Source organism: Trichechus manatus, unplaced genomic scaffold (genome assembly GCF_000243295.1).
Source record: "Trichechus manatus latirostris isolate Lorelei unplaced genomic scaffold, TriManLat1.0 scaffold00106, whole genome shotgun sequence".
In the NCBI taxonomy this organism is placed as follows: Eukaryota; Metazoa; Chordata; class Mammalia; order Sirenia; family Trichechidae; genus Trichechus; species Trichechus manatus.
Window position 1 is genome coordinate 6,949,293 of NW_004444042.1, and position 24,549 is coordinate 6,973,841.

The 24,549-nt window shown below is 35.4% G+C and overlaps 1 protein-coding gene across 6 annotated transcripts in view; it reads left to right on the top strand.

The window, feature by feature from the left end:
- Positions 1 to 24,549, top strand: part of PPP3CB (protein phosphatase 3 catalytic subunit beta) — a 48,195-nt gene that overhangs the window by 16,764 nt on the left and 6,882 nt on the right. For 3 of the 6 annotated variants that reach the window (XM_012557513.1, XM_004383229.3, XM_023737680.1), the window contains exons 4-12: positions 430 to 541; positions 2,526 to 2,671; positions 2,926 to 3,065; positions 3,170 to 3,247; positions 3,353 to 3,447; positions 6,299 to 6,424; positions 15,316 to 15,393; positions 22,541 to 22,625; positions 23,380 to 23,477. In XM_012557513.1, the coding sequence (XP_012412967.1) occupies positions 430 to 541; positions 2,526 to 2,671; positions 2,926 to 3,065; positions 3,170 to 3,247; positions 3,353 to 3,447; positions 6,299 to 6,424; positions 15,316 to 15,393; positions 22,541 to 22,625; positions 23,380 to 23,477 (958 nt within the window). The remainder of the gene's footprint in view (positions 1 to 429; positions 542 to 2,525; positions 2,672 to 2,925; positions 3,066 to 3,169; positions 3,248 to 3,352; positions 3,448 to 6,298; positions 6,425 to 15,315; positions 15,394 to 22,540; positions 22,626 to 23,379; positions 23,478 to 24,549) is intronic. The other 3 variants (XM_004383228.1, XM_012557514.2, XM_023737679.1) reach the window with 2 other exon arrangements.

Here is a 24,549-nt window from a genome sequence, read left to right on the forward strand (position 1 = left end):
GTAAATGAGGGAAATTATATAGTGCTTGGCACATTGTAAGTACTCAGTAAAAGTTAGCTGCTGTTATTTTTAACATTATATATTTTTATTTATTAATATACCTAAAGAGGACACACCAATCTGGTAATTGTTTTTATAATGAGCAATTTGTAAATCTAAAGTAATTAAATAGATTATTTAGTTCATCCATTTAGCAAACATTTATCGCTCTTCTGTTTGGTAGGTACTCTTTTTATTAGTGGAGATACAGAGTGAATAAAATGACGAAGTCCCTGATTTCATGGAATTCATATTTTAATAAGGGACAGAGAGAGAGAATAAAGAGTAAAGGAGATGGAAAGGGTAATAGGGTTAGAGGAAAAGGAGCAAAGATTAAACACATTAAACAGAAATACAAGAAAAATTCACTGAAAACATTTTCTTTTACAGTGTGTCTTATACTTATGGGTCTTGAAGATTCTCTACCCAAGCACATTGTTTCTTCTGAGAGGCAACCATGAATGCAGACACCTTACTGAATATTTTACCTTTAAGCAGGAATGTGAGTACTACCAGGAGAAAATATTTCCCTTCCTCGGTATTCTTTTGGAATGATGTGGGTAGTAAGAGTTATGAAGACTTTACAATGCAACATGTAAGAACAGATTTTTGTGTCCATAAAGCTTTGAGGAAGATTCTCAAGAACTCTCTAGTGCTTAATGGCATTTAATTAGAAGTTTCATTTCAATATGAAATTAAACTGTTAAGTTTGATTTTTACAAATGTACTTAGAACAGTTTTGAGTTTTGTAGATAATTTTAATGTTAAAATTATTTTCCCTAAAAGGAAGAGTAAAAACCAAAAGAAAAAATGTTTTTTGTTGTTGTTGCATTGGAGATTTTTGTCCCCTGATCTTGAGACATTCCCATGAAGATTCTTAACAATGATTTACCTTGTCATCAATAGATAGTTTCACACATGCTAGTCCAAAAACTCAAACCCATTGTTGTCGAGTGGATTCCGACTTAATAGCGACCCTATAGGACAGACTGTAACTGCTCCATAGGGTTTCCAGGAGCAGACTGCCACATCTTTCTCCCATGGAGCGGCTGGTGGGTTCAAACTGCCAGCCTTTCGGTGAGCAGCTAGGCACTTTAACCACTGTGCCACCAGGGCTCCTTAAACGTGCTATTTATGACTTGAAATTCTTACCACGTGTTAACCCCAATTTTTTCGTAAATTGTTATAGCAGTGGTAACGTAATAGCCATAAGCATTTATGTATAGCAGTGTTTGGCCTCTTGTCACACCTTATACCTATGTGCTTGTTAATATTCATGATTGTATTAAGTGTTGGGCTTAAGTTCTAAAAATAGAAATAATTTCAGAATTATTGTGACTTCAAAAGTGATCTAATAAAGATCACATCTGTAGAGACTTGGAGTAAAATATAGTGATGGATAATGGCAGAGGTGGCAATTCATATATCTTCAAGGATCAGGTGGATAGCATAAATGAATATAAGATGAGACTTACAAAGTACATGCTTGACCTAAAAGTAATCAAATTAAAATTTTTTATTAAACCACAGTTTTGTCAGCAGACCACCAGTTTAGAACTTTTGGTTGCTGAATATAGATTTTCTCATATTCGAATATTACAGTATTAAAAGAAATAGGAACTAAGCTCTTATTTTGGTGAGGTAATTAACAAACCATCTATCAAAATCCCATCAAAAACATAAAATATTGAGGAATTTAAAGGTATAAAGGAGGAAAGGAATGTGCATGATGTTTCCCTGAAGGTAAACGACAGCTTGATGTGGTGGAGTTTTGTCTTTCTTGTGTTCCTATATTGGCTCATGCTTCACTGCTCATTTTAAGCATTCATTGTAGAAGAGAGCAACTCCTCAGCACCTCCAACATACGAATATAATCTTTATTTATTTTAATGGGATAGACCTTGAATTTTGTTGTGATGATATAGTGGTCTTGCTTGTGATAGCAATACAGTAGTCACTGACTCTTAGAATAAAATAAGGATTAAAACTATATTAGCCTCAAGTATAGCTCTGATTTCACCGAACTTGGCCTACAGTTATTTTTATATAGATTTTTTTATTTTTAGCAATATTTTATGACTATCTCCTGCATACCCAAAATCAATTTAGAGAGAGCAAACATTTTGTCTTCATAAGACTGATAATATTGTTTACTTTTGTTGATTCTTGTAGCAGAAGATGCTTGCCTTTTTCGTTTGTTTCTGTACAGTAAAATTCACTTTTTGTGCTGTTCAGTTTTGTGAGTTTTGACAGATGCGTATGGTTGTCCACCATAACGCAGAAAAGTTTCAGCACCCCATAAATTCCCTCTTGCTGCCTTTCTATAGTCATCCCTTCACCCACTCTCAACCCATGGCTACCACTTGTCTGTTTTCCATCTCTATAGTTGTCTTGCCTTGGTTTTAATAATCAATTTTATATTTATGTTTTCAGAGTGATCAACTAGTACTGTAATTTTCAATCATTTAATTTTTCTTTTTTTTTAGGTAAAATTAAATATTCAGAAAGAGTCTATGAAGCTTGTATGGAAGCTTTTGATAGCCTGCCTCTTGCTGCACTTTTAAACCAACAATTTCTTTGTGTTCATGGTGGACTTTCACCAGAAATACACACACTGGATGATATTAGGAGAGTGAGTATATATTTTAGTTCCAGGGTTGATTCCTATTTATAATACTATGTTGGATAGAGAGTACAACTTCAGACTTCTCTTCGCTGCCAAGATTAGGTAATGGTAAAACTTAGTATATTGATATTTTAAGGAAATAGCCTTTAATCATTCAGAGCAATGTGATATGGACAGTATTCAAAGTTGGTACCACTTTCCCACATTCTGTCCTCACTTTTTGACAAGTTATTTCTGTTCTTTGTTTCTTTCTTTCACAGTTAGATAGATTCAAAGAGCCACCTGCGTTTGGACCAATGTGTGACTTGCTATGGTCCGATCCCTCTGAAGATTTTGGAAATGAAAAATCACAGGAACATTTTAGTCACAATACGGTTCGAGGATGTTCTTATTTTTATAAGTAAGGAAAAATATCCAAGATTAATCACATTTTAGTTCTTAAAATAGTATATGCTTCATATAGCAAAACATTATTTTACTTAATTTACTCTTTTTCCTCTACAGCTATCCAGCAGTGTGTGAATTTTTGCAAAACAATAATTTGTTATCGATTATTAGAGCTCATGAAGCTCAAGATGCAGGGTAAGAGTTCTGTTTCCCTGACCCAAATTAACACCTTAAATACAAATCAGACTTAGTAACCATGATTGATGCTTTACGATGCATATTAAGCTATTTGTTTTGCAGCTATAGAATGTACAGAAAAAGTCAAACTACAGGGTTCCCTTCATTAATAACAATTTTTTCGGCACCTAATTACTTAGATGTCTACAATAATAAAGGTAAGATGTTGTTGATAAAAAAAAAATGTTACGCAACTTAGCATTTTAATTGACTTATTTTTTAGAAACTATGATAGAAAAAGGGGCATTGTTTGAAACTGTATCTATCCAAATCTCATTATAAAAAGCTATAAGATACAAGGGAGGGGAAAGAACAAGAGATAAAATCCAAAATGTGAAGCTAAGTCATATGTAACCATTCCACAACTTGTCACTCACAAAAGCTGTCTTGTAAAAGAATGCTCTAAGTACTTCAAGTAAAGCCAAACATGATTTTCTCAAACTTTCCTTTTTTAAATCTTCTTTCTCCTTATAATCAAGAGAATATTTTCTTGTTTGCATAAAGCTGTTGCTGCTGTGACCATTTCATTTATTTTCACTGTCTGGTTGTTTAGTTTATCATGTTTCTTGTTTTATGTTCTCTGATCTAGGTTTTCTTTCCCTTTCCTATTCCCTTTTCTTACCTCCAGAGTCTTAAATCACTGCCCTGTGAAGATTTGTAGTTGAGCCTTCTTTGATTAATCCACTCTGACCTTCTTTCAGGGATACATTCTTCTCTTTCCTTCCTTTTTACTGCTCTTCCACCCCTTTTTCTTACATCTTTTTTTCTTTACCTTTTGCTCCAGTGGTTTTTAATATCCTCTCCTTTCAAATTTGGTCTGTAATAATTGAGTTTCATGTAATTTTGAACATAGCTTATTGAATGATAATGCCAAAGGATTGTAATCTAGTTAAGTGTGTGCCAAGGACATTGAAGATGAGATTGGGAATATTTACAGAGTTCACATTTTCAGAAGAGGAAATTAAGAAGCCAGCTCTTATTCTGTCTTGACATGTCTGGAATTCAGTTGACTGTGCCATAGCTTCCAGGGTCAGATGGGAGTGGATGTGCCAGAAAGAAAGAACAGAAGGTTAAAGACTTTTAAAAGTACATTTAAAGAGATAATGAGGTCATTGCTAAATATGGGTCGTGGTGTAAGTTCAGAAGAGAGCAGAGTAAGAGTTTTTTGGGTAACGGGAGGTTATAGTTAAAAGATTAAAATACTTGCCTTGAAATCAGACAGTAGCAGGCTGGATAATAACTTTGATATAGAGTATGCTACAAGAATTTATAGTACTTTAATTACCGAAACAGCCATAACACTGAAGTAAAATGAGTTGCTACTCTTGAGAAATTCTATCAGTGCAGCTTCAGATTATGCCAGTGCTTAAATAATCTTTTAAATTGTATTTTGGTTTATCAATTTTGAAATTTCTGTAACGATATCTAATGAAGTGTGGCTTCATTTTTGAGGCGAAACATGTCTTAAGTTCTAATTCTGTTCTGAAGAATGGAATCAAATACTGCATTTAGCTTTCTTCCAGAGCTCTAATTCTTCAACTGTGACCTCCCCGTGTCAGTTTTAAGGGAGCTAGTTAGTGTTCAGTGCCCAGCTGATTAGTGCTTTACTGGTTGTCCTTTGTCAGAAAGTTAAGGAATCAGTTTTCTTAGTCCTTAGAAAAGAACCTTAAACCATTGAATCTGTCTTGTCAAAATTAAATGTTTCTTGGTATTTTTTAGTCTGGACGTAAATAATGTTAATAATTTGGGTGATTACGTGGTATGGTTATGTTTGTAATGTTTCATTCCATTCTTAAGGCAATTTTCTAGATTCTTTTTTTCCCCTACTAAGTGAGATCTGAAAACTTGCTATCAGTCAAAGCCCACAGTTTCTGAGGCTAAATTTAAAATACTTTTATTTCTCATGGGAAGATTACATGTATGTATAAAGTTAGTAAATGATAACATGTAGCAGGATTACTTTTGACTGTCTAGTAGCCAGAACCACAAGTTTTAGAATTTAACATATACATTTCAGTGCTTTTCATTAAAAGTGAATATATATATATATATATAAAACCACATAGTTATTATAATATCTACAAAGCATTTTATAATTTTATGTGCTTTCATGTGAAATACATTCGCTGATCTTAAACTTCTGAGGTAGGCAGGGTTGGATATATTAGTTTCCTTTTTTTAAATGAGAAACAGATTTGTTAAGTAATTTACCCAGCATTGCACAGCTAGTATGTGCTGTGGCCTAGATTAGAATCCAGCTCTTCTAACCCCGTGTTCCATTAAATAACATAACCATGATTAAAATCTATGTCAGTTAATTTAAGATATTAATTATAGCAACATATTGAAACATTAGATATCTGCAATTGAGATGAATTATGTTACCTTTGGGTTATTTGGCTATAATATTTTTTCTTTTGGTATTTTAATGGAATTTTTTTTTCTAAATGAAGTAAAATACTTCTTTGTAGTAGTTTCACCTGACTTCCCATCTTAAATGAAATAAATTGATTCATAAAGTGTTTCAAATTGGTTTTTTATTTGTTTGTTTGTTTTTTGCTTAATTACCTTTCAGCTATCCTTTTCAGGTTGCCTGCAGCTGAAAAGACCCTCTTAAGTCCCTCCAACTTGTTTGAACTTTTAAACCTAGAAAATTGCTCATTGCCATTCTGTGTTTCCTCTAAAAATTGCATTTTCACAATTTTGGATTTAGTAAAACTGCATGTTCATCATTGGATTATAAAATAAAATGAGGACTCTATAAAGAATATGTAAATTTCATTTATAATAATGAGTGAAGATCTGTCTATAGCTCTATATAAAAGTGTGTTTTTTTAAAAAAAAAGTCTGTTATTACTAAAATGAGTTCCTACCTCCCTCTACCATCCCTAATTCCACTCACTCCTCAACCCTCCTCCCCCTAAAAGGATATTTTTCTATTTTGATGTGTTTTATACATTTGGCACTGAAGGCAAATTCTTAACGTTGACATTCAAACTTATCTTGCAGCTGCTGTATTAAAGTATGAAAATAATGTGATGAATATTCGACAGTTTAATTGTTCTCCACATCCTTACTGGTTGCCTAATTTTATGGATGTCTTCACGTGGTCTTTACCATTTGTTGGAGAAAAAGGTATGATTTTTATTAAAAGAAAAAAACAGAAAAACATCCAAAACAATTGTTTTATTTCTGTCACATTTACTCCAGTTTACTATTGCAGGCACATACTTGGTAGAGGAAACAGAATTCAGGTTTCACTGTGGGTACAGCTCTGCTTGTGTCAGTGAGTGTGGATATGAGAACCTCAAAGATATTTTAGTTAGCTGTTTACAGCCCCCATGTGAGGGTGTCTGGGGGACTGGGAGAAGACTTATAAATAGCCTGATGTTGTCTTCAGCTGTTGGGTTTTCTTCCTTTTTTTTCTTTAGCTTAAATCTTTTATGAAGGAAAGGAGGGATAGCTCTGCTTCAGAATGGACCCCTCTGCATAATTTAATACCACTTTTCAGGATGTCCGAGCAATTCGTGGGAGAATTTAATAGCCCTAGTTTTTTGACAGTGTTAGTCATTTTATGTCAGCTCTGTATTCCAAGAGAAATTCAGATTCTACCTTAGTATTTTTTCTCATATATCAGAAATATGTAAAGAATTTTAGTGATGATACTTTTATGATAATTTAGAGGAATATCTGTTAGTGCATACCTAATAAGCTTTTTAAGGGAATGTAAATACTACTTAAGAAATTTTGTTTCTAGTTCTATAGAATTCTTAGGATATCCTTATTTATCATACTCTTCTTTTCCATGTAGTGTTAATTTTTTCACAAAGCAATGCCTCAGTTTCCATATGTGGAAAATAACAGTATGAGAGTGCAGACGTGATTGTAAAACATTTTGTTTTGTATCCCCCTCTGTTTTTTCTCACTTCTTCTATGTTACAAAATGTTCCTTTCTGTATGAGATATGTCACTTCTGCAAAGGCAGTTTTTGGCTCTAAAATTCAGAGTTAATACTTAAACTGCGTATGTTTAAAAGGTTTTCTGCAGAGTGCCTTTGGTCTTTGTCAGTTACTCAGTAGGTCCAACATTAAGTTAATATGGAGATAGAATTACCAACTTTAGCATTTGAGAAGGGGACCAGTTAAGGGCTTAGGTGCAAGGGATGCATTACACTTACAACCTTCTATCTTTGGGATATGAGAAATAGCTCAATCATAGCATCATCAGGCTAAAGGGAATTTAAGAATCCATCTTGCTCATTCGTCTCCCTCCAGACTGGACTGCAATTTAACTATTTTAATGTAATACGGTGGGGGGTGGCAGGGATAGGGTAGGAGAAAAATGGACATTTCGTAGATTCTCTCTAATTTAGTTCTCTGGTGCCTCTACAATAAGGAAATATTTCACTGGTGCCTAATCTAAATATCTATGCTATGAGTGTGAAAACAAGGAAGGAAATAGTGATAATAAGTTTTTCTCAACTTGTATACCCATCCAAAACCAGGTTACCAGAGTTTTCAAACTCATAAGTGAACTTAACAGTCATGTAGTCCAACTCCTTTTGAGAGATGATAAGATTTAGTCTAATTGCTATGGATTCCTCATGAGTGAAGATGAAGAACAGTAGATTTCTATCTGTGTTCCTACATTTGAAGTCTGCTACTAAGTGATCTTTGGTTCTTTTGCCACTCTGAATCATTGAATCTGTTGTAATGTAAGGAAGTATTCTAACCTTTTGACTATTTTTGTTGTTCTTCTGTGGCTCTTCTCTAAATTATTCACATCATTCTAAAAATGTGAAGCTCAGATTTGAATATTATATGCAAATAGAATCCTAGCCAAAGTTGAGTGCAGTAAGAAAATTTTCTCAAACTCTGCCTATTTTACCATGTTAGTACATGTTAGCTGTTCAGATAGCTTAACTACTTGTGATTCTAATGAAATTTTCTTCTGGTGTAAAAAACAGCAAGTGACATCTCATTTGCTCCACTTCTAGAAATTCAGTTTAACTCTGATCTGGTTGCTAGGAAACAACTAACCTGGGCCAGAGGCTTCCTGAGAGACTTGGTTAACCCTAAACTTAAATGAAAGTATGTTTTAAACTTCTGCAGACTAAGAACCCCCTTTTTATTTTATTTTTAAGTTCTTACGTTGGATGCAAAGGTAGAGTGAATAATATAATGAATTCCTATGTACCCATTACTCAGCTTCAACAATTATCAAATTATAACCAATCTTGTTTCATTTATATGTCATTCACTACTCCACTACTCCCAATTACTTTGAAGCAAATCTCAGCTATCTTTTTAATCCATAAATATTTTAGAATGTATCTCCAAAGATAAGGACACTTTACTTTTTTAAATAACGATACCTGAAAACATTTATTGCTTTCTTAATACGAAACCCTTTTGAGAATCTGATGAAAGTTATTTTGCCCCAGAAAAATTTATGTGCAAATGCACGTACATCTGTACATACAAACAACATTTTCAGTAGGTTCATAGATCTGAAGTGAATTGGTTAACCCTCTCAGGTTTATTAATCCCGATTTAAGAACTTGTGTTCTAGAGAAACCAATATGGTGTGATGTTCCATTGAAGTTCATACATCTATAATTTATTCATTTACTGGATTTTTTGTTGTTGTTGTTTGAGAGTTTGCTTAAGATACAAAGATATAAGTAAGATATGTGTCTTTGCCTGTTAATAGGAGACCTAAGATATATAAATAATGATAATAAAATGTAATGTAGTAAGCACTCTACTCGAAGTATAAGCATAGTTTTATAGGAATTAAGAAGAAGGAGAAGGTTATTTCTGTCAGAGATTAAACTAGTATTTGAACTGGGGCTTGGAGAATGGTAGATATGGGTAAAGGAATTCTAGGTAAGAACTTCCCAAGCCTAGACTTTAAAGCAAGAAAGCATAAAGTCTCTGACAAATGTTGGATGGTTCAATTTGATTAGAGAGTAGGATATATGAAGAACATTAGTAGGAAATGAATGAAAAATTAGGTCTTGGCTCGATCATGAGAATTTTTATCACCACGCAGAGAAGTTGGAACTTTGATAAATGATGGGAAGCCACTGAAACAGAATGATATGACCATGATAGTCACTTAGAAAAATTACTCTGGTAAGATGGACTGGATGGAAGAAAGGCTAGAGGTTGAGAGATCTGTTCTGAAGTTAAGGAGCAACATACTGAAGCATTAGGAATGGAGAGCAGGGGAGAACTCAAAAACTGTAGAAGTAGAATCAGTGGGACTTAACAAGATTGTATGTTTTAAGGGGAGGGAATGGTTGAAGATGACTTGGATGTTTTGAGTCTGGTAATGATGGTTGTAAAAATGGCATGGCAGGGGCATCTGACCTCCTCTAACTTGACAAGGGGTATGGAGAATCAAGGTCAACAGCCCAAGGCTGATTCCTGTGAGGTGGAGGCTAGACATACCTCCACCCTCCAAACTTTTTACCAATTCTGGCACCAGCTGTCCCTCTCATGGCACTCTCTACTTCTCTTTTGGATTTGATAATTTGTTGCAGTGGCCACAGAACTCACAGACCATACTCACAGTTATGGGGTTTATTAGGGAAGTAACAGGTTACAATTAAGGATCAGGGATGTCTCAGGATATAGTTCTTTGATCAGGAGAGGCTCTTCTCAGCCATGCCTGCAGGCAGGCTTCTCTCTGGCCCTGGGCCCCTCAGCCCCCCGACCCAGCCTCTGCGCTGCTTACGCAAGTGTTACAAAGCTCTTTAGTTCCGCCAACGAGTGCCTGGAGGCACCCCATTCTGTCAGCCGGCCTCCTGTTCAAAGGTGCTACATTCTCTTGCTGCATAGGTCGGTGAGCCTAGCTCTGCCAAGTGCCCTGAGGCACTCTCCTGCCTGAAGGCACTCAGCTTTCTCACTCTGTGAGCCAGGAAGCCCACCATGCCATCTCCTGCCTGTCTCCTGATTCTGCTGCCTCTCCTGCCGCCTTTCCCTGCTGCTGCTCCTCGCTGTCTCTCACCATTTCCAGGGTTACAGTTCTCTTTGTCTTTGTCTCCTGGGTCTAGGAGGTTCTCAGCGAAGAGATTGCAGGTTCAAAGGGCATGCTTCAGTCCTAGCTCTTCTTTCTTGGTGGTAGTGAGGTTCCTCCTTTCTGCCTCTGGGATGGCTCATTTAAAGCCTGGTGGGGTGGCAAAACTGATCAATCCCCTTGTTGGGGTTCCATACACCTTATTTACATGGCCCCACTCCCACAAGGGTGCCATGCACCTTATTTTCATTATTACTAAGCTGTCCAATCCCCTTGGTGGGCCATAGATACCTTATTTGCATAGTCCCACCCAATCATTTGGTGGGAGTTACAAGACCATGGTGAGAAAGGCCATATGAAAGTAATCCATTGCATCGCAATGGTACTATTAACACTGTCTGATGAAAACCCCTTGTTACTGCAGCAACCCCTCTCTTTGATTATAGCTGCTCTTTATTCTCATTGGGATCTCTAGGCCTTTGACCATGTAATTTCCTCCCCAGTCAAGATTCCTTTTTGCTTCTTTTCCTTTTTAAAATACCTTCAAATTCCTTTCTGTCTTGTCTTTCTACTTCATTTGTCTTATAAATCTTAGCCCTAGTAAAATCCAGCCACCCATTGTCTCCATTCCTACAGCCAGGCTATAGAGCACTGCTGGAGACGTTTATATAACTTTAGCAATTGGTGCTACCCCTTGATTTTCAGAATTATCTGAGCTCCCAGTAGTACTCAAAACATCCTTTATGTCCCTAGTCTGTTTCCTTTCCCAGTTCCGGAGATATTCTAAATGTCATCTTTTTTCTTAAATGGTTCTTCTTCTAGCTATTTCTCTCTCAGAGAAAACTCATGTCACTAGTGGGAATGTTTTCTACTTACTATTCCCCCTCCTCTATAAACTGTGCTTAACTTTAATTCTTCTCTAGATTGCACTACTCTTCTGCTTCCTCAGGAACTTTGCTTCTCCAGGTCCTCTATATCTCCAAACTCTCTCTACTAGCACTTTCATAAATTGTTCAATCTATTTGATCTTTAAATGAAAAATAAATAACATTTCCCCCATCTGTTGTATTTTCTAGCTGTTTCTATGCTGTGACTTCCTCGCCTTTCTTTCACAGCCAAGCTTCTGGACAAAAAGTTCTATTTACTTAAAAGCTTTTATTTGATACTCATAAATGGCTCCCTGTAGCTTTCAAGATATAGTTGGTTCTTTAACCTGTCACACAAAGCCCTTAGTGACCTTCCCTACTTTTTCTCTAGTCTCAATTCCTGCCTTTCACTGTTATATTCGTTATGCTCCAGCCATAATACAGCCAGCTAATATCCTGAATGTTCTAGGCTCTTTAAGTTTCATGCCTTCATACAATTTCTTTTTTATTATTATTACAGCTTTATTGAAAATGGAACCCTGGTGGCGCAATGATTAAGAGTTTCGCTGCTAACCAAAAGGTCAGCAGTTCGAATCCACCAGCCACTCCTTGGAAACCCGACAGGGCAGTTCTGCTCTGTCCTATAGGGTTGCTATGAGTCGGAATCGGGTTTGTTTTTTTTCAGAGTATTGAAAATGGGTTTGGTTTTTTTGAGATTTTTGAAGATAATTCATATACCATACAATTCACCTATTTAAATTACGTAAGTTAGTGGTTTTTAGTACGTTCACAGAGTTGTGTATCCATCATCACAATCAATTTTGGGACATTTTCATTAGCCCCATAAAGAAACACACATTCGACGCTAACAAAAAGGTCAGCAGTTTAAATCCACCAGCCATTCCTTGGAAACCCTATGGGGCAGTTCCACTCTGTCCTGTAGGGTCGCTATGAGTCGGAATTTACTCGACGGCAATGGGTTTTTTGGGTACAGTCACTCCCCATTTCCCCCAAACCCTTTCCACCAGCCCTGGGCAACCACTAATCTGCTTTCTGTCACCGTAGATTTATCTCTTCTGGACATTTATTTTAGATGCAGTCATACAATATGTGCTTTTTTGTGACTGATTTCTTTCCATAATGTTTTCAAGACTTATCCATGTTGAAGCATGAATCAATACTTTATTCTTTTTTATGGCTGAGTAATATTCCATCTTGCAGATATACCACATTTTGTTTATGCATTTATTAGTTTATGGACATTTGGGATGTTTCTGCTTTTGTCTGTTGTGAGTAATGCTGCTATGAAATTTATGTACAATTCACCTATTTTTCATTTTTCTTATGTTTTCATTTTTCTTGGTTATAGACATAGTGGAATTGCTTGGTCAAATGGTAACTCTATGTTTAATCGTTTTAAAATTGTCAAACCGTTTCCTAAAATGGCTGCACCATTTAGATCCCCCCAGTAGTGTATGAGGATTCCAATTTCTCCATATCTTTGTGAATATTTGTTATTATCTATCTTTTTTATTATAGCCATCTTAGTGAGTATCCCTATGGGGCAGTTCTACTCTGTCCTATAGGGTCACTATGAGTCAGGATCAACTCATCAGCAATGGGTTTAGTGGGTGTGAAGTGGTATCGCATTGTGGTTTTGATTTGTATTTCCCCGAGGACTAATGATGTTGAACATCTTTTCACATGTTTATTGGCTGTTTGTATATTGTCTTTGGAGAAGTATCTATTCAAATCCTTCGTCAAATTTTAAAATGTTTTATTTGTCTTTTTATTATTGAGTTGTAGGAGCTCTTTATATATTCTGGATACACATCCCTTGTCAGATATATGAATCTAAATATTTTCTCCCATTCTATGGGTTGTCATTTTACTTTCTTGATGGTGTCTTAATGTCATGGATTGAATTATGTCCCCCAGAAAATGTATCAATTTGGCTGGGCCATGATTCCCAGTATTGTGTGATTTTCCTGTATGTTGTAAATCCTGCCTCTATGATGTTAATGAGAGAGGATGGGCAGCAGTTGTGTTAGCGAGGCAGGACTCAGTCTACAAGATTGGATTGTATCTTGAGGCAATCTCTTGAGATTTAAAAGAGAGAAGCTAGCAGATAGACAGGGGGACCTCACACCACCAAGAAAGCAGTGCTGGGAGCAGAGTGCATCCTTTGGACCTGGGGTCCCTGCATGGAGAAGCTAGTAGTCGGGGAGAAGATTGATGAGAAGGCCGACAGAAAGAGAAAGGCTTCCCCTGGAGCTGACGCCCTGAATTTGGACTTTTAGCCTACTTTACTGTGAGGAGATAAACTTCTTTTTGTTAAAGCCATCCACTTGTGGTATTTCTGTTAAGAGCAGCGCCAGGTGACTAAGACACCTTTGAAGCATAAAAGTTTTTAATAAAGGTCAATTTATCTGTTTTTTCTTTTGTTGCTTGTGCTTTAGGTGTCATATTCAAGAAACCATTGCCTAATCCAAACTCATGAAGATTTACATCTATGTTTTATTCTGAGAGAGTTATAGTTTTAGCTTTTACATTTAGGTCTTTGATCTTTTTTGAGTTAATTTTTGTATATTGTGTGAAGTGGGAGCCCAAGTTCATTCTTTTACATGTAGATACACAGTTGTCCCAGGACCATTTGTTGAAAAGACTATTTCCCTCATTGAATTGTTTTGGCACCCTTATCAAAAATCAGTTGACTTTAAATGCGAGGTTTTATATCTGGACTCTCAGTTCTATTCCACTGATCTGTATGTCTACTTTATACTTTTTTTAACTTCTGTTTAGAATGCCTTATCTGCCCTCTCCACCTGGAAAACTCCTACTTCATGATTTTTCTCAAATATCATCTACCAAAAGCCTTCCCTGACTTGCTGGTGTTATGCATACAATTGCATACCTTCGGCATAGTGCTCATCACTCTTTTGTGGTTGGTTAATAAGCTTTATGAAGATAGAGACTGTGCCTTTTATACCTGACTCTCAGCACCTAGCACCACACCTGACATATGGTGTGCTTTTGATAAATTTGTAGGAGGAAGAACGGGTTTGTAGGGGCATTGAGTTTTATTTTGTATGTGTTCATTTCTAGGTGCCACCAGGATGCCTGAGAGCTAATGTTTAATGGGCGTTTTTATTTATTAATTGAAATATGTTTGCTACCTTTCTTATTTAATTTACTCATTTGTCAAATATTTATTGGTGTCTGTCATGTGCCAGGCACTGTGCTAGGCTCTGGGGATACAGTGGTGAACAAACCAATGTCCTGCACCCATGAAGGTTGTATTCTAATAGGGAAAACAGACAATATACGAACAGTTTGAGACAGTGGTAATAAAACCAGCAAGGAAATCCAGAGTCTGAAGGAAAGGTCAAGACTAGAGACACAGATTTTGGATCATGTTCAAAGAGGTAATACTTGAAACTATGATAGTGGATGGAGTCACCAAGAAATTGAGCATAAAAAAAGAACTGCAGGGAGAATCTTGGGAATATCCAAATTTTGGGGTCAGGAAGAAGAAGGAATCCTAGAGAAGATAAAAGGGGGAAAGTGGTCTAAATAATAGGAAAACCAAAAGATTACAATTCTGGGAACCAAAGGAAAAGAGAAGGAAAAAATACATAGAATAGTCAAGGAAGATTAAGCCCAAGAAAGAGCCATGGGTTTAGATTGTTAGTCATTAGGAATCTTTAAAAATAAGTTTCAGGGGAGTAGCTGAAGCCAGTTCTTAAAAGACTGAATCCTGGGACTTTTTTTGAAACAATGGAACTGTGCTGTGACTTTTTTTTCTCCTTAATCCTGGTTTATAGTTAGACCTGTATCATCCATGAATGAATATTTTAAATGTATACATTCAGATGTTATTCATCTCTGTTCTTATCTCTGGGAGGCTTTAATTTTTGTGAATGACCATAAAGAATATCTGTCTCTCAGACTTGCTATCCACTGAATTTCCTTCATTTCAAAAGCCTTTACGTTTTAAAATTTTATCATTTCTGCTATTAGAATGTGTTAGTCATCTTGTGTTAAAAATTACTTGATTATTTTTGTGATTGGTTGCTGTGTATACATATAGACAGTTGTATATGGTCACTAATGTGTAACTTTTTTTTTTTTGATTAGTGACAGAAATGTTGGTAAATGTTCTGAGTATTTGCTCTGATGATGAACTAATGACCGAAGGTGAAGACCAATTTGATGGTATGATTATTCATTTTACTTTTTTTATTATCATGAAATGGTATCCTTTAATTGCCTAGCTCAAATATGCACAATTTGAAAAAATAGTTATTGCTCTTAAGTAGCTTATGCTATTTGATAAGTGATAAGTCATTTTTTTTTTAGATATTGCTTATTTAAAATTTTTGAAAATAATATTAGTGATTTAATTATTTTCTGGAAGTATGGGGAAGAAGATAAATTTTGGGAAAAAGAATTTGGAAGCAAAAATAAAAGGAAAACAAATTAAAAAGTACTAAAAGGATTGTGGTGTTCATGAATATGAACACTGCTTAGAGAAGGGAGAGTAGAACTGCTTTTTGTTTCACTCTACAGTGTTCTTATTGCATCATGAATATACCTGCCCCCCAGTATTGCTTTTACTCCAACCTTCCAAACACCAAAGCTGGCTCTTCCCAACTTATGAGTGGTTATGTTCTAAAAGACCACTTGTTAGTTCAGTATGGAATTCAGAAAGCACTTTTTCCATAGAAACAAGGTTATACATGGTTGTTAGTTCTTATGTAAGCTAACAAACCTACGTTTGTTATTGTGCATTTATGGCATAAATTTATGCTAAAGAAACAAAATTTTCCTTTAAGTTTAGTTTTGAAATTTTTATTTAAAACTTTTTAATTTAAATATTTATTTAAAACTTAATCCACAGAGCAGATAAACACAAAGGTAAACACATTTTAAGCTTAAAACTCTATTTCCTTCCACATGCCCCTCATATCTTTGTTTTAGTAGTCTTTTCATAGCTATAATCAGTATATAAATATTTCCATGTATGAAACATGGTCTACACATTAGTAAGATTTGATAGCTGCATATTTTAAAGTAAATAAAATACTTTAATTTTCATAGTTAATCTCATATTGGGTGGCATTTGAGTTGTTTTTAAATATCCTTATGATGAGTGGAAACCCTGGTGGTGTAGTGGTCAAGTGCTACAGCTGCTGACCAGTGCAAATCCACCAGGCGCTCCTTGGAAACTCCATGGGGCAGTTCTGCTCGTCCTATGGGGTCGCTATGAGTTGGAATCAACTCGACGGCAACGGGTTTGGTTTGGTTTTGGGTTATTATAAGTAGCAATGTAACAAACATCTTTGTACAATAGCTTTTATTTTCCTTCTTGGAATAAATTTCTGGAAGAGAATGACAAGAGTTGAAGTATGTTAAAAGTTTCATTATTTTAGCTGTGAGTTGCCAGATTGCTTTGCAGAAGAATTGGACCAATACAAAGTGCCTCCAGAAGTGTGTCCATAGACCTGTTTGTTCGTAGGCCTGCCTCATTGAGTTTTGTTATTTTTACGTATTTTGCTTGGCTACATGGTAATAAATTACAGTTAGTTAAATTTACATTTCTTTTATTTCTATTGATTCTAAGAAAAAAAAATTATCTGCTTTTCTGACTGTGTAAACTGTCCATCTTAACTGACCAGTTAACAAGTAAAATCTAAGTTAAAAACTATATGGAAATTTCTCTACTTACAAACAGGTTTGATTCTTAAACACTGTCATAAGCCCATTTTTTCAAAGTTCAAAGGAACTGTGTACAAGTGTCTCCTATTGCCTTCTGTTGGTGGCAGTCAGAGATGTGATTTTACTCTGGCTTGGAGTTTCGTTAGTAACTGAAATAAGTATATTTATATCCATTCTTTTTTTTTTTTTTTTTGTTTAGATAATAAACTTTCATGAGTAATATTTGTTTTTCCTTAATTTGATTCTCTCTCCTTTTGATGTTATAGAAGTTTTTAGTCATATCTATCATTTCCATAAAAATTTTAAATATTTTTAATTATTTCTTTTCCCCATTATGCTGTTACTATTTGTTGGTAGAACAGATCTGAGTTCAAATTTTAGCTCCTTACAGTAGCTGGTTAGCCTCAGGCAAATTATTTAACCTTTCTGAGCCTTAGTTTCTTCATCCTCAAAATGGTCATCATAATACCTACTTCATAATGTTGTAGGTACTGAGATAATGACCAAAATAATTTTTGGCACATAGTCTACTTATTTTTTTAGATGAAATTTTCTGTTAATTTGTCAAATTCTGTGAAATATCTAGTGGGAATTTTAATTGGTACTACACTATATCTAAGTCTAGGGAGTTTTTGTTTTTACTTTTAATTTAGTTTTCTCAACCAAGACCAGAATCTCTTGCCCTATGTAATTAGTTCATTTAATATAATTACTCCACATGATATATTTAATGTAATATACATACTCCTTTCATTTAAGATTATGTTGTCTTTCTCTGAAAAAAAAATCTGTTATTACCAAGTTAAATTAATACTCCAGTATTTTATATTCTTATTACAATTGTTGTGTCTCTTAATGTAGTTTCTAACTTTGTACAAAGGAATACATTATATATTTGTGGGTTAATCTTATGTCCAACAGTTGGATCAGCAGAATTATTTCCTATGGTAATTTTGTTTTCCTTAACGTTTTAAAATATGTCATTGGCATAAGACTGATATTATTTATTTTCTACATTTTTACTTTTATTTTTTTTTATTCTTTAAAAATTATGATTAATACTGCCAATAGTGTGTTAAATAGAAATAAGTAATGCTTTAGTCATCTTCCTATAATAAAAAGAAAAAAACTTTCCTTATTAAGTCTAATTTTAGTATTTGGTTTTAGATACCTATGATTTATGTGATGATAGACCCTGAACCATTTCTTGGGATTCAATCAGGAATAAATACAAAATTTTATTATACTCCTTCTAATGAGAAGATTGTATATATTTTTAATATTTTTCCTATCAATATGATAAATTATGCTTATTTATCCACCTGTTATATCTTTCTTGCATTCCAAGGATGAATCTAATTTGATCATAAGAGGCAATGTGGTTTAGTGAAAGAATTGCTGGTTTAGGTGCCTTGTCACCTAACCCTTATGCTAGCCGTGTAATCTTGGTGAAGTCATCTAGCTTCCCAGATCTTCTCATCTATAACCTGAGAAAATCAAAACTGAGGATCAAAATTCCTTCCCACTCTTAAGTACTTTTTAAAATTGTTAAGCACCATTTATGACAATGTTTCTATGGGAAATTACCTTGAGTTCCAGCTTTGAATACTAGAAATAGGTCCTTAACTGCCAACATGGCAGGTGCAATTTCTCTTCATTTCTTCACCCTTCCACTACCGAGTCTTAGGAGCAGGAACTCCAAGAAGGTTGTAAGAATATGAGTCTGAGAGTTTGCATGGAGGAATGAGAGTGGTTTGGGAGAGAAAGAACATTGAGAGTGAAGGAAAGGGGAGGAGATTATGATAGATCTAAGGTTTAGGATGGAGTAAGAAAAAGAGCTACTGGAACCAGGCTTATTTTCCCCTCCTCATTCATACTCCCTTATTTCTCCCCTTGACTCTGTCCCTCTTTTCTCCTTTTCCTTAACCATGATGGCATGCTGTCTGTCCTTTCCTTCCCCTTTTCCTACTCAGCAGTGGAACCATCCTATGACCCAGGGCTGGGAAGAAATCTGACTTTAGAAAGAAAACTTAGTGGAGTGGGGATTGCTGTGGAAGAAGAGTAAGGATGGAATGAATAGGAGGGTTTAGCTTTTCGGTGGAGAAAGGGAGAGAGCAGGATTGCAGATATCCCAGTGGCAGGAAGGAAAGAGTAGTTTTTGTACATTTGAGGCTGAAACTGGGTAAAAGGAATAAGACTCTCTTTATTCTTAATTGATGAATCTTTGGTTCTGTATTGTTTAATGTACATGTGGAATTGTTATTAAAGGCAAAAATTTGCATGTATAAGTACACATAGCATCCCTTTTAGAGGTATTATTTAATCATAAAAGAATTTTTCACCACTTGATTTCTGTGATATTTAGAATGCATTTCAGATATTTATCTTTTGTGTTGAGTTTGGTAAAGGAAATATATAATCCATATGTGTTACAGTTTTCTAAATAAAACTTTGAATTTCCTATAATGGAATCATGTATCTCAGCATTAGAATGAGGATATAGAAAGCTCAGATTGAAACCATCCTTGCTGCCCACTCCTAGAGCTATTACTTGCTTGAAACAATCTGTTGCTATTTCTGCAAAAAGATGTCCCCCTAAACTTCCAGATTGGATTGGGAACAGAAAGCACATATTGTTGCTCCTGAGTAAAATGCAAAAGTTCTACAATTCACATTCAAGAAATCTTCTACTCTTGTTATTGCAGAATGTAGGAGGCTTAGCTTTTCCTTTATTGGGAGTGGGTGAGGTTTTCCACTGAGGTAGTTTATAAAGTTACCTACATTTCTCTGTATATACTACAGATTTTGCAGATGTTTTGCCGATTTTGAAGAAGCATATGAACTTGTATCTCATTTGTGTCATTACCTTTCACTTAACATACTTCCATGGGTGACACATTTCCTAAGTCATATCAATATAAATGTGCGATTGTTGTTAGCACAGTCTTTTATCAGTCTTATGTGTTTTCACGTGTTTTTTTTTTCTGTCCCTAATTATGTCTACTTTCATCAAATATTATAGACATTCTGTCCATAGTTTCTTCTGAACACATATCTTTTAAGAAATCTCTACTTTAGAACTCTACCCAGTGGCATTCCTCTTTATTCGCCAGATTCTACAGTACTACATTTTTCGGTTTTTCAAATATGAGGGCCTTCATTTTTCTCCCTTTCTTTCTACATTCATTCTTCAGTACCACTGCCAAGTTAAATCTCTATCTTTTTATTTGTCTCAACCACCTTTTCTCCATCATTCACTTCCTTTTTTCTGGACTCTCCATCTGAAGAACGGCTCATATATGGCAATAAAAAAGGTACAGACCAGACAGAGTAAAATTGTTTTGAAATATGACTTCATAAGTTATCCTCATGTCCATGTAAGTTAGCACATTCACTGAGTACTGTTTACGCAGCGTCCTCTTGGGCCTTGTGCAAATTTAGTTTAAGTTACCTGAGTTAGTCTTTGATGTTTTTAGAAGTCATATTCCAAGATATCTGTCTTTCTGTGCATGGAGATATTTTTCCCTCTTTTTCATTCCTCTTGTTTTTAAATTTCATTCTTTTGCTTATTGTAATGTTTTGTACTTTTCCCTGCATGATTAGGGGTGTTTGATTGTCTGTCTTATTCCCCAAAGTGATTTTACTGTGGACATTTTACTTTAATATTATGCATGACGTGTTTGTAGACCGATTTAAAATCCTGATTTGTACAGTGTTTTTATATCCCAATGAATTTTTCATTTGAAATCAGTATAGTTTACATATTGTTTGGTTTTACAGATACATAAATAAAGGCTGAAAATATGAATGTACCTCGTTATGGCCATCCTCCCCCATCCCCCTACTCCTCACCCCAGTCTAGCTATTTTAAAAATCCTATCAGTTTTATAACAAAATGTCTATATTAAATTTATTAGAAAAGAAAATAAGACTTACCTTGTGTCCTTGGACAAGTTGCTTAAACTCAGTTTCCTTGTCTATAAAACGAAGAGACTGAACTACGCAATATCTTTAATGTCTTTTTTAAATTCTGATATTCTATGGTTCTGAGGTTTTTAGTGATCTTTTTTTGATATCTTAAAAATAACTGTGTAGTGCCATGGTACCCACAGTTTTGGACTTGTTAAAACCTGTAGCTTCAGTGCTCCTAATATTACTCTTTGAAGTGTCAAACATGGTTGTAGAGCCTATTTTCTCTAAAATATGTCTTTTATTTTCATCTTTGAAGTTGGATTTCTTTTTCTGTTTCTTTGCAGTAAGGTCCAGTCATCGTCTTAGTTTTTAATTATATGTATGTGTGGGCTGCTTGATTTTTAAATGAGATGCTCTAGCCCAGAAGACTTAAGGTTGTGCAGACCTCTGTATACCTAAGGCCCCTTCTGGTCTAGCGTCTTTAGCCTTTCCTTAACCTTCTCCTCAGCCACGGTGCTTCCGTATGTGTGTTTTCATCATGTTGAAGCCAGAGCTTAAACCAGTTTGTTCTGGTTTGAACCCCTGCTGAGAATTTGAATTTCTAATAAGTTTCCTGCTCAGAATTTGCATTTCCACCCCAAATATACTAAATCAGAACCTACATTTTAACAAGATATCCAGGTGATTCTTATGTATAACCTCCTGGAAACTTGTTAGAAATGCAAATTCTTAGCAGGAAACTTGTTAGAAATGCAAATTCTCAGCAGGGGTTCAAACCAGACGACCGGTTCAAAGCCCTGGTTGATGCACAGCTCTAAGAAACCACATTCTTGCAGCCAGAGTGATTTTAGTTGCTGTATATGAGGTAACAGGACTGAGATTAATATTGTTCTTTCTGGAGGCCAAGGGAAGGAAGATATAACCTCTGAGTCTTTTTTCAGCCAAGGATCCAGTTATTTTGATATAGTCTCTTCTGTATCAGTGATAGGCCACACAGTTAACCCCTGAGAGATGAAGCAGCCATGTTTCTTAAGGGTTCTTTCTCATTGCTTACCTTTATTGTGTCACACTCACCTAGAGATGTAAGACCTTGTATATCATTGCATGACCTTAGAGAGGGACACCTAGTCCATGAGGTTGAGATGTGCATTGTTGCTCAAATGCTGGTATGGTCTTTAGTTAGGGTCACCTGCACAGTAGTCCCTTCATACCATTATTTTTAGGCCAACATAGAACAAGGAAGCTTATTCTATCATAGTATGATGGGATATTTCTAGCCTGCATGTCAAAGGCTTTTATGATAGTGAAACAGAGGATTCCAGGGCTGTTACCAATTCTTTCTGTTAGTCTGCATGCCATAAGCTCCCATGAGAGTTAAACAAAGTCTATAGAATTGTTACTGATTGTTTTTCTGTTACCTGGTTTGTGATGCAGTTTGGGCTGAAGTTTCTTTCCCTTTGCTGTTTCACTGACTAGTCAGTAGTTTGAGAGTCATAAAGTTTGTGGATTACTTGTCATATGTATTAGTATCAGACCCCAGTATTAGACCAGTGCTGAGCTAAACACTGAGGGAGTGAGAAGCTCTTTGGCATGAGTTCATCTAGTTCTCTCCATGTGAGCTGATGGCAGGGGGTTTGATGTTGGTGCAGATAAGCGTGGAACAGACTAATAGAATAATGCAAGTGTGGATACCCTAAACTTGAGCCTTTCTTTCTATCTATTCCATTGAAAGTAGGTTCAGCTGCAGCCCGGAAAGAAATCATAAGAAACAAAATTCGAGCAATTGGCAAGATGGCAAGGGTCTTCTCTGTTCTCAGGTAATGATACATTTTCCTGGCTATTTGTTTTGCAGAAACTACTTTTACTGTGCTTGGTACGAGGGGAGTCCTGCTTGACATCTAGAAGCATTTTGGTAGCATTCGTCCCATAAAGAAGTTAGTTGTACATTTATGTGTTGAAGAAGAGAACACAAGTTCCTTTGAAACTAGGCTCTTTAACCCTTGTGATTATTCTTGCTCACCTTTGATAACTCTTGTCCTTCTGTGATAAAAGGTCTGCACCTTGAACATTAGAACAGGATAAGATAGAGGGGACACTTAGAGTATTCCTAATAAAATTGCTCAGCAAGGACTTCATAGGAAGTCTCTTTTGCTGGAGCCACACATTATCTTTCTGGGATTAATTGAGGAAGACTAGGTTTAAGGGTACACATGAGTGGGTCAGTCCTTAAAAAAAATTGTTTGCAGAAAGGCTTACATCAGACATTTCAACTTCAGAGCTTGTGAAATACCATGTTATCTCAGTTGTAAGATGCCCATTTATGGTGAATCTTACCATATACTTGATAAAGCTTTTCAGGAAAAAAAATTTATGCCTTAGCTGCAAGGCACACCTTCATAATAAAACATTTAGAATATAAGAAAATGTACGTCTCTGTCTTTGAATTAAGGAAAATATGGTCTTAACAAAGAATGTCATAAATTATATACATGGCCTACATCTTTTAGACTGTTCTTTTAAAGTAAATACTTATTGAAGGTATCTTCTATTTATTATATTTCTCTGCTGTAGGGAGGAGAGTGAAAGTGTGCTGACACTCAAGGGCCTGACTCCCACAGGGATGTTGCCTAGTGGAGTGTTAGCTGGAGGACGACAGACCCTGCAAAGTGGTAATGATGTTATACAACTTGCTGTGCCTCAAATGGACTGGGGCACACCTCACTCTTTTGCTAGCAAAACACGTAATGCATGCAGGGAATTTCTTCTGCTTTTTAGTTCCTGTCTTAGCAGCTGACACAGGCAGGGTACTACATGATAGGCAGTATCTGATTAATACCTGACCCGGGCAGCAAATTGATAGAATGGCTGTTCCATTCATTTGAAAATAATGGTCAGTCTCAGCTTTTTAATCAAATGATATGGGAGCAGCTCATATCATAACGCCTGAAATATTTATTTATTTATTTATTTGTCTAATGCACTCTTTTCTTTTAAAAGCCTCAGCTTCAGAATGTGAATCAGAGATATACATATTAAAAAATGGGAATGTAATTCCAAGCTTTTTATTTTTTGAAATTTATGTAATTGTATTAGACTATACTTATTTTTTCACTTGGAAACTTCAAATACTTTAATTTTAGAATTAACAATCTGCTTGGGCCCCAGAACATTACTTATGCACTTCACTTGCCAAAGATTTGTGCAAGGTTTTGTACCCTGGTAAATGATACCAAAGTTTGTTTTCTGTGGTGTTTGTCAAATGTTCTATGTATAATTAACTGTCTGTAACATGCTGTTTCCTTCCTCTGCAGATGTAGCTGCTTTCCTAAATCTGTCTGTCTTTCTTTAGGTTAGCTGTATGTCTGTAAAAATATGTTAATTGAACTATTCTTTCAGACACTTGTCTTTTGATGTAGAAGCAACTTTGTAGCACCTTGTTTTGAGGTCTGCTGCATTTGTTGCTGTACTTTGTGCATTCTGAACATGCATGTAACATTAGATATTAAGTCATTGTTATAAAGGGGTTGAATTTAAATCCTGTAAGTCAAAATTGGAAGGGTGTTTATTAAGTGTGCCTTTATTTTGCATGAAAATAAAAAGAATTATACATAAAGCATTTCTGTAATCTGGCTCATTGAGTATTTTATATATATTTATATAAAACTTTCTGAAGTACAGAATTTCTGAGGAGAAATTGGTTAACATCTTATGAAGGACCCTTGGTATGTTATATTTATATAA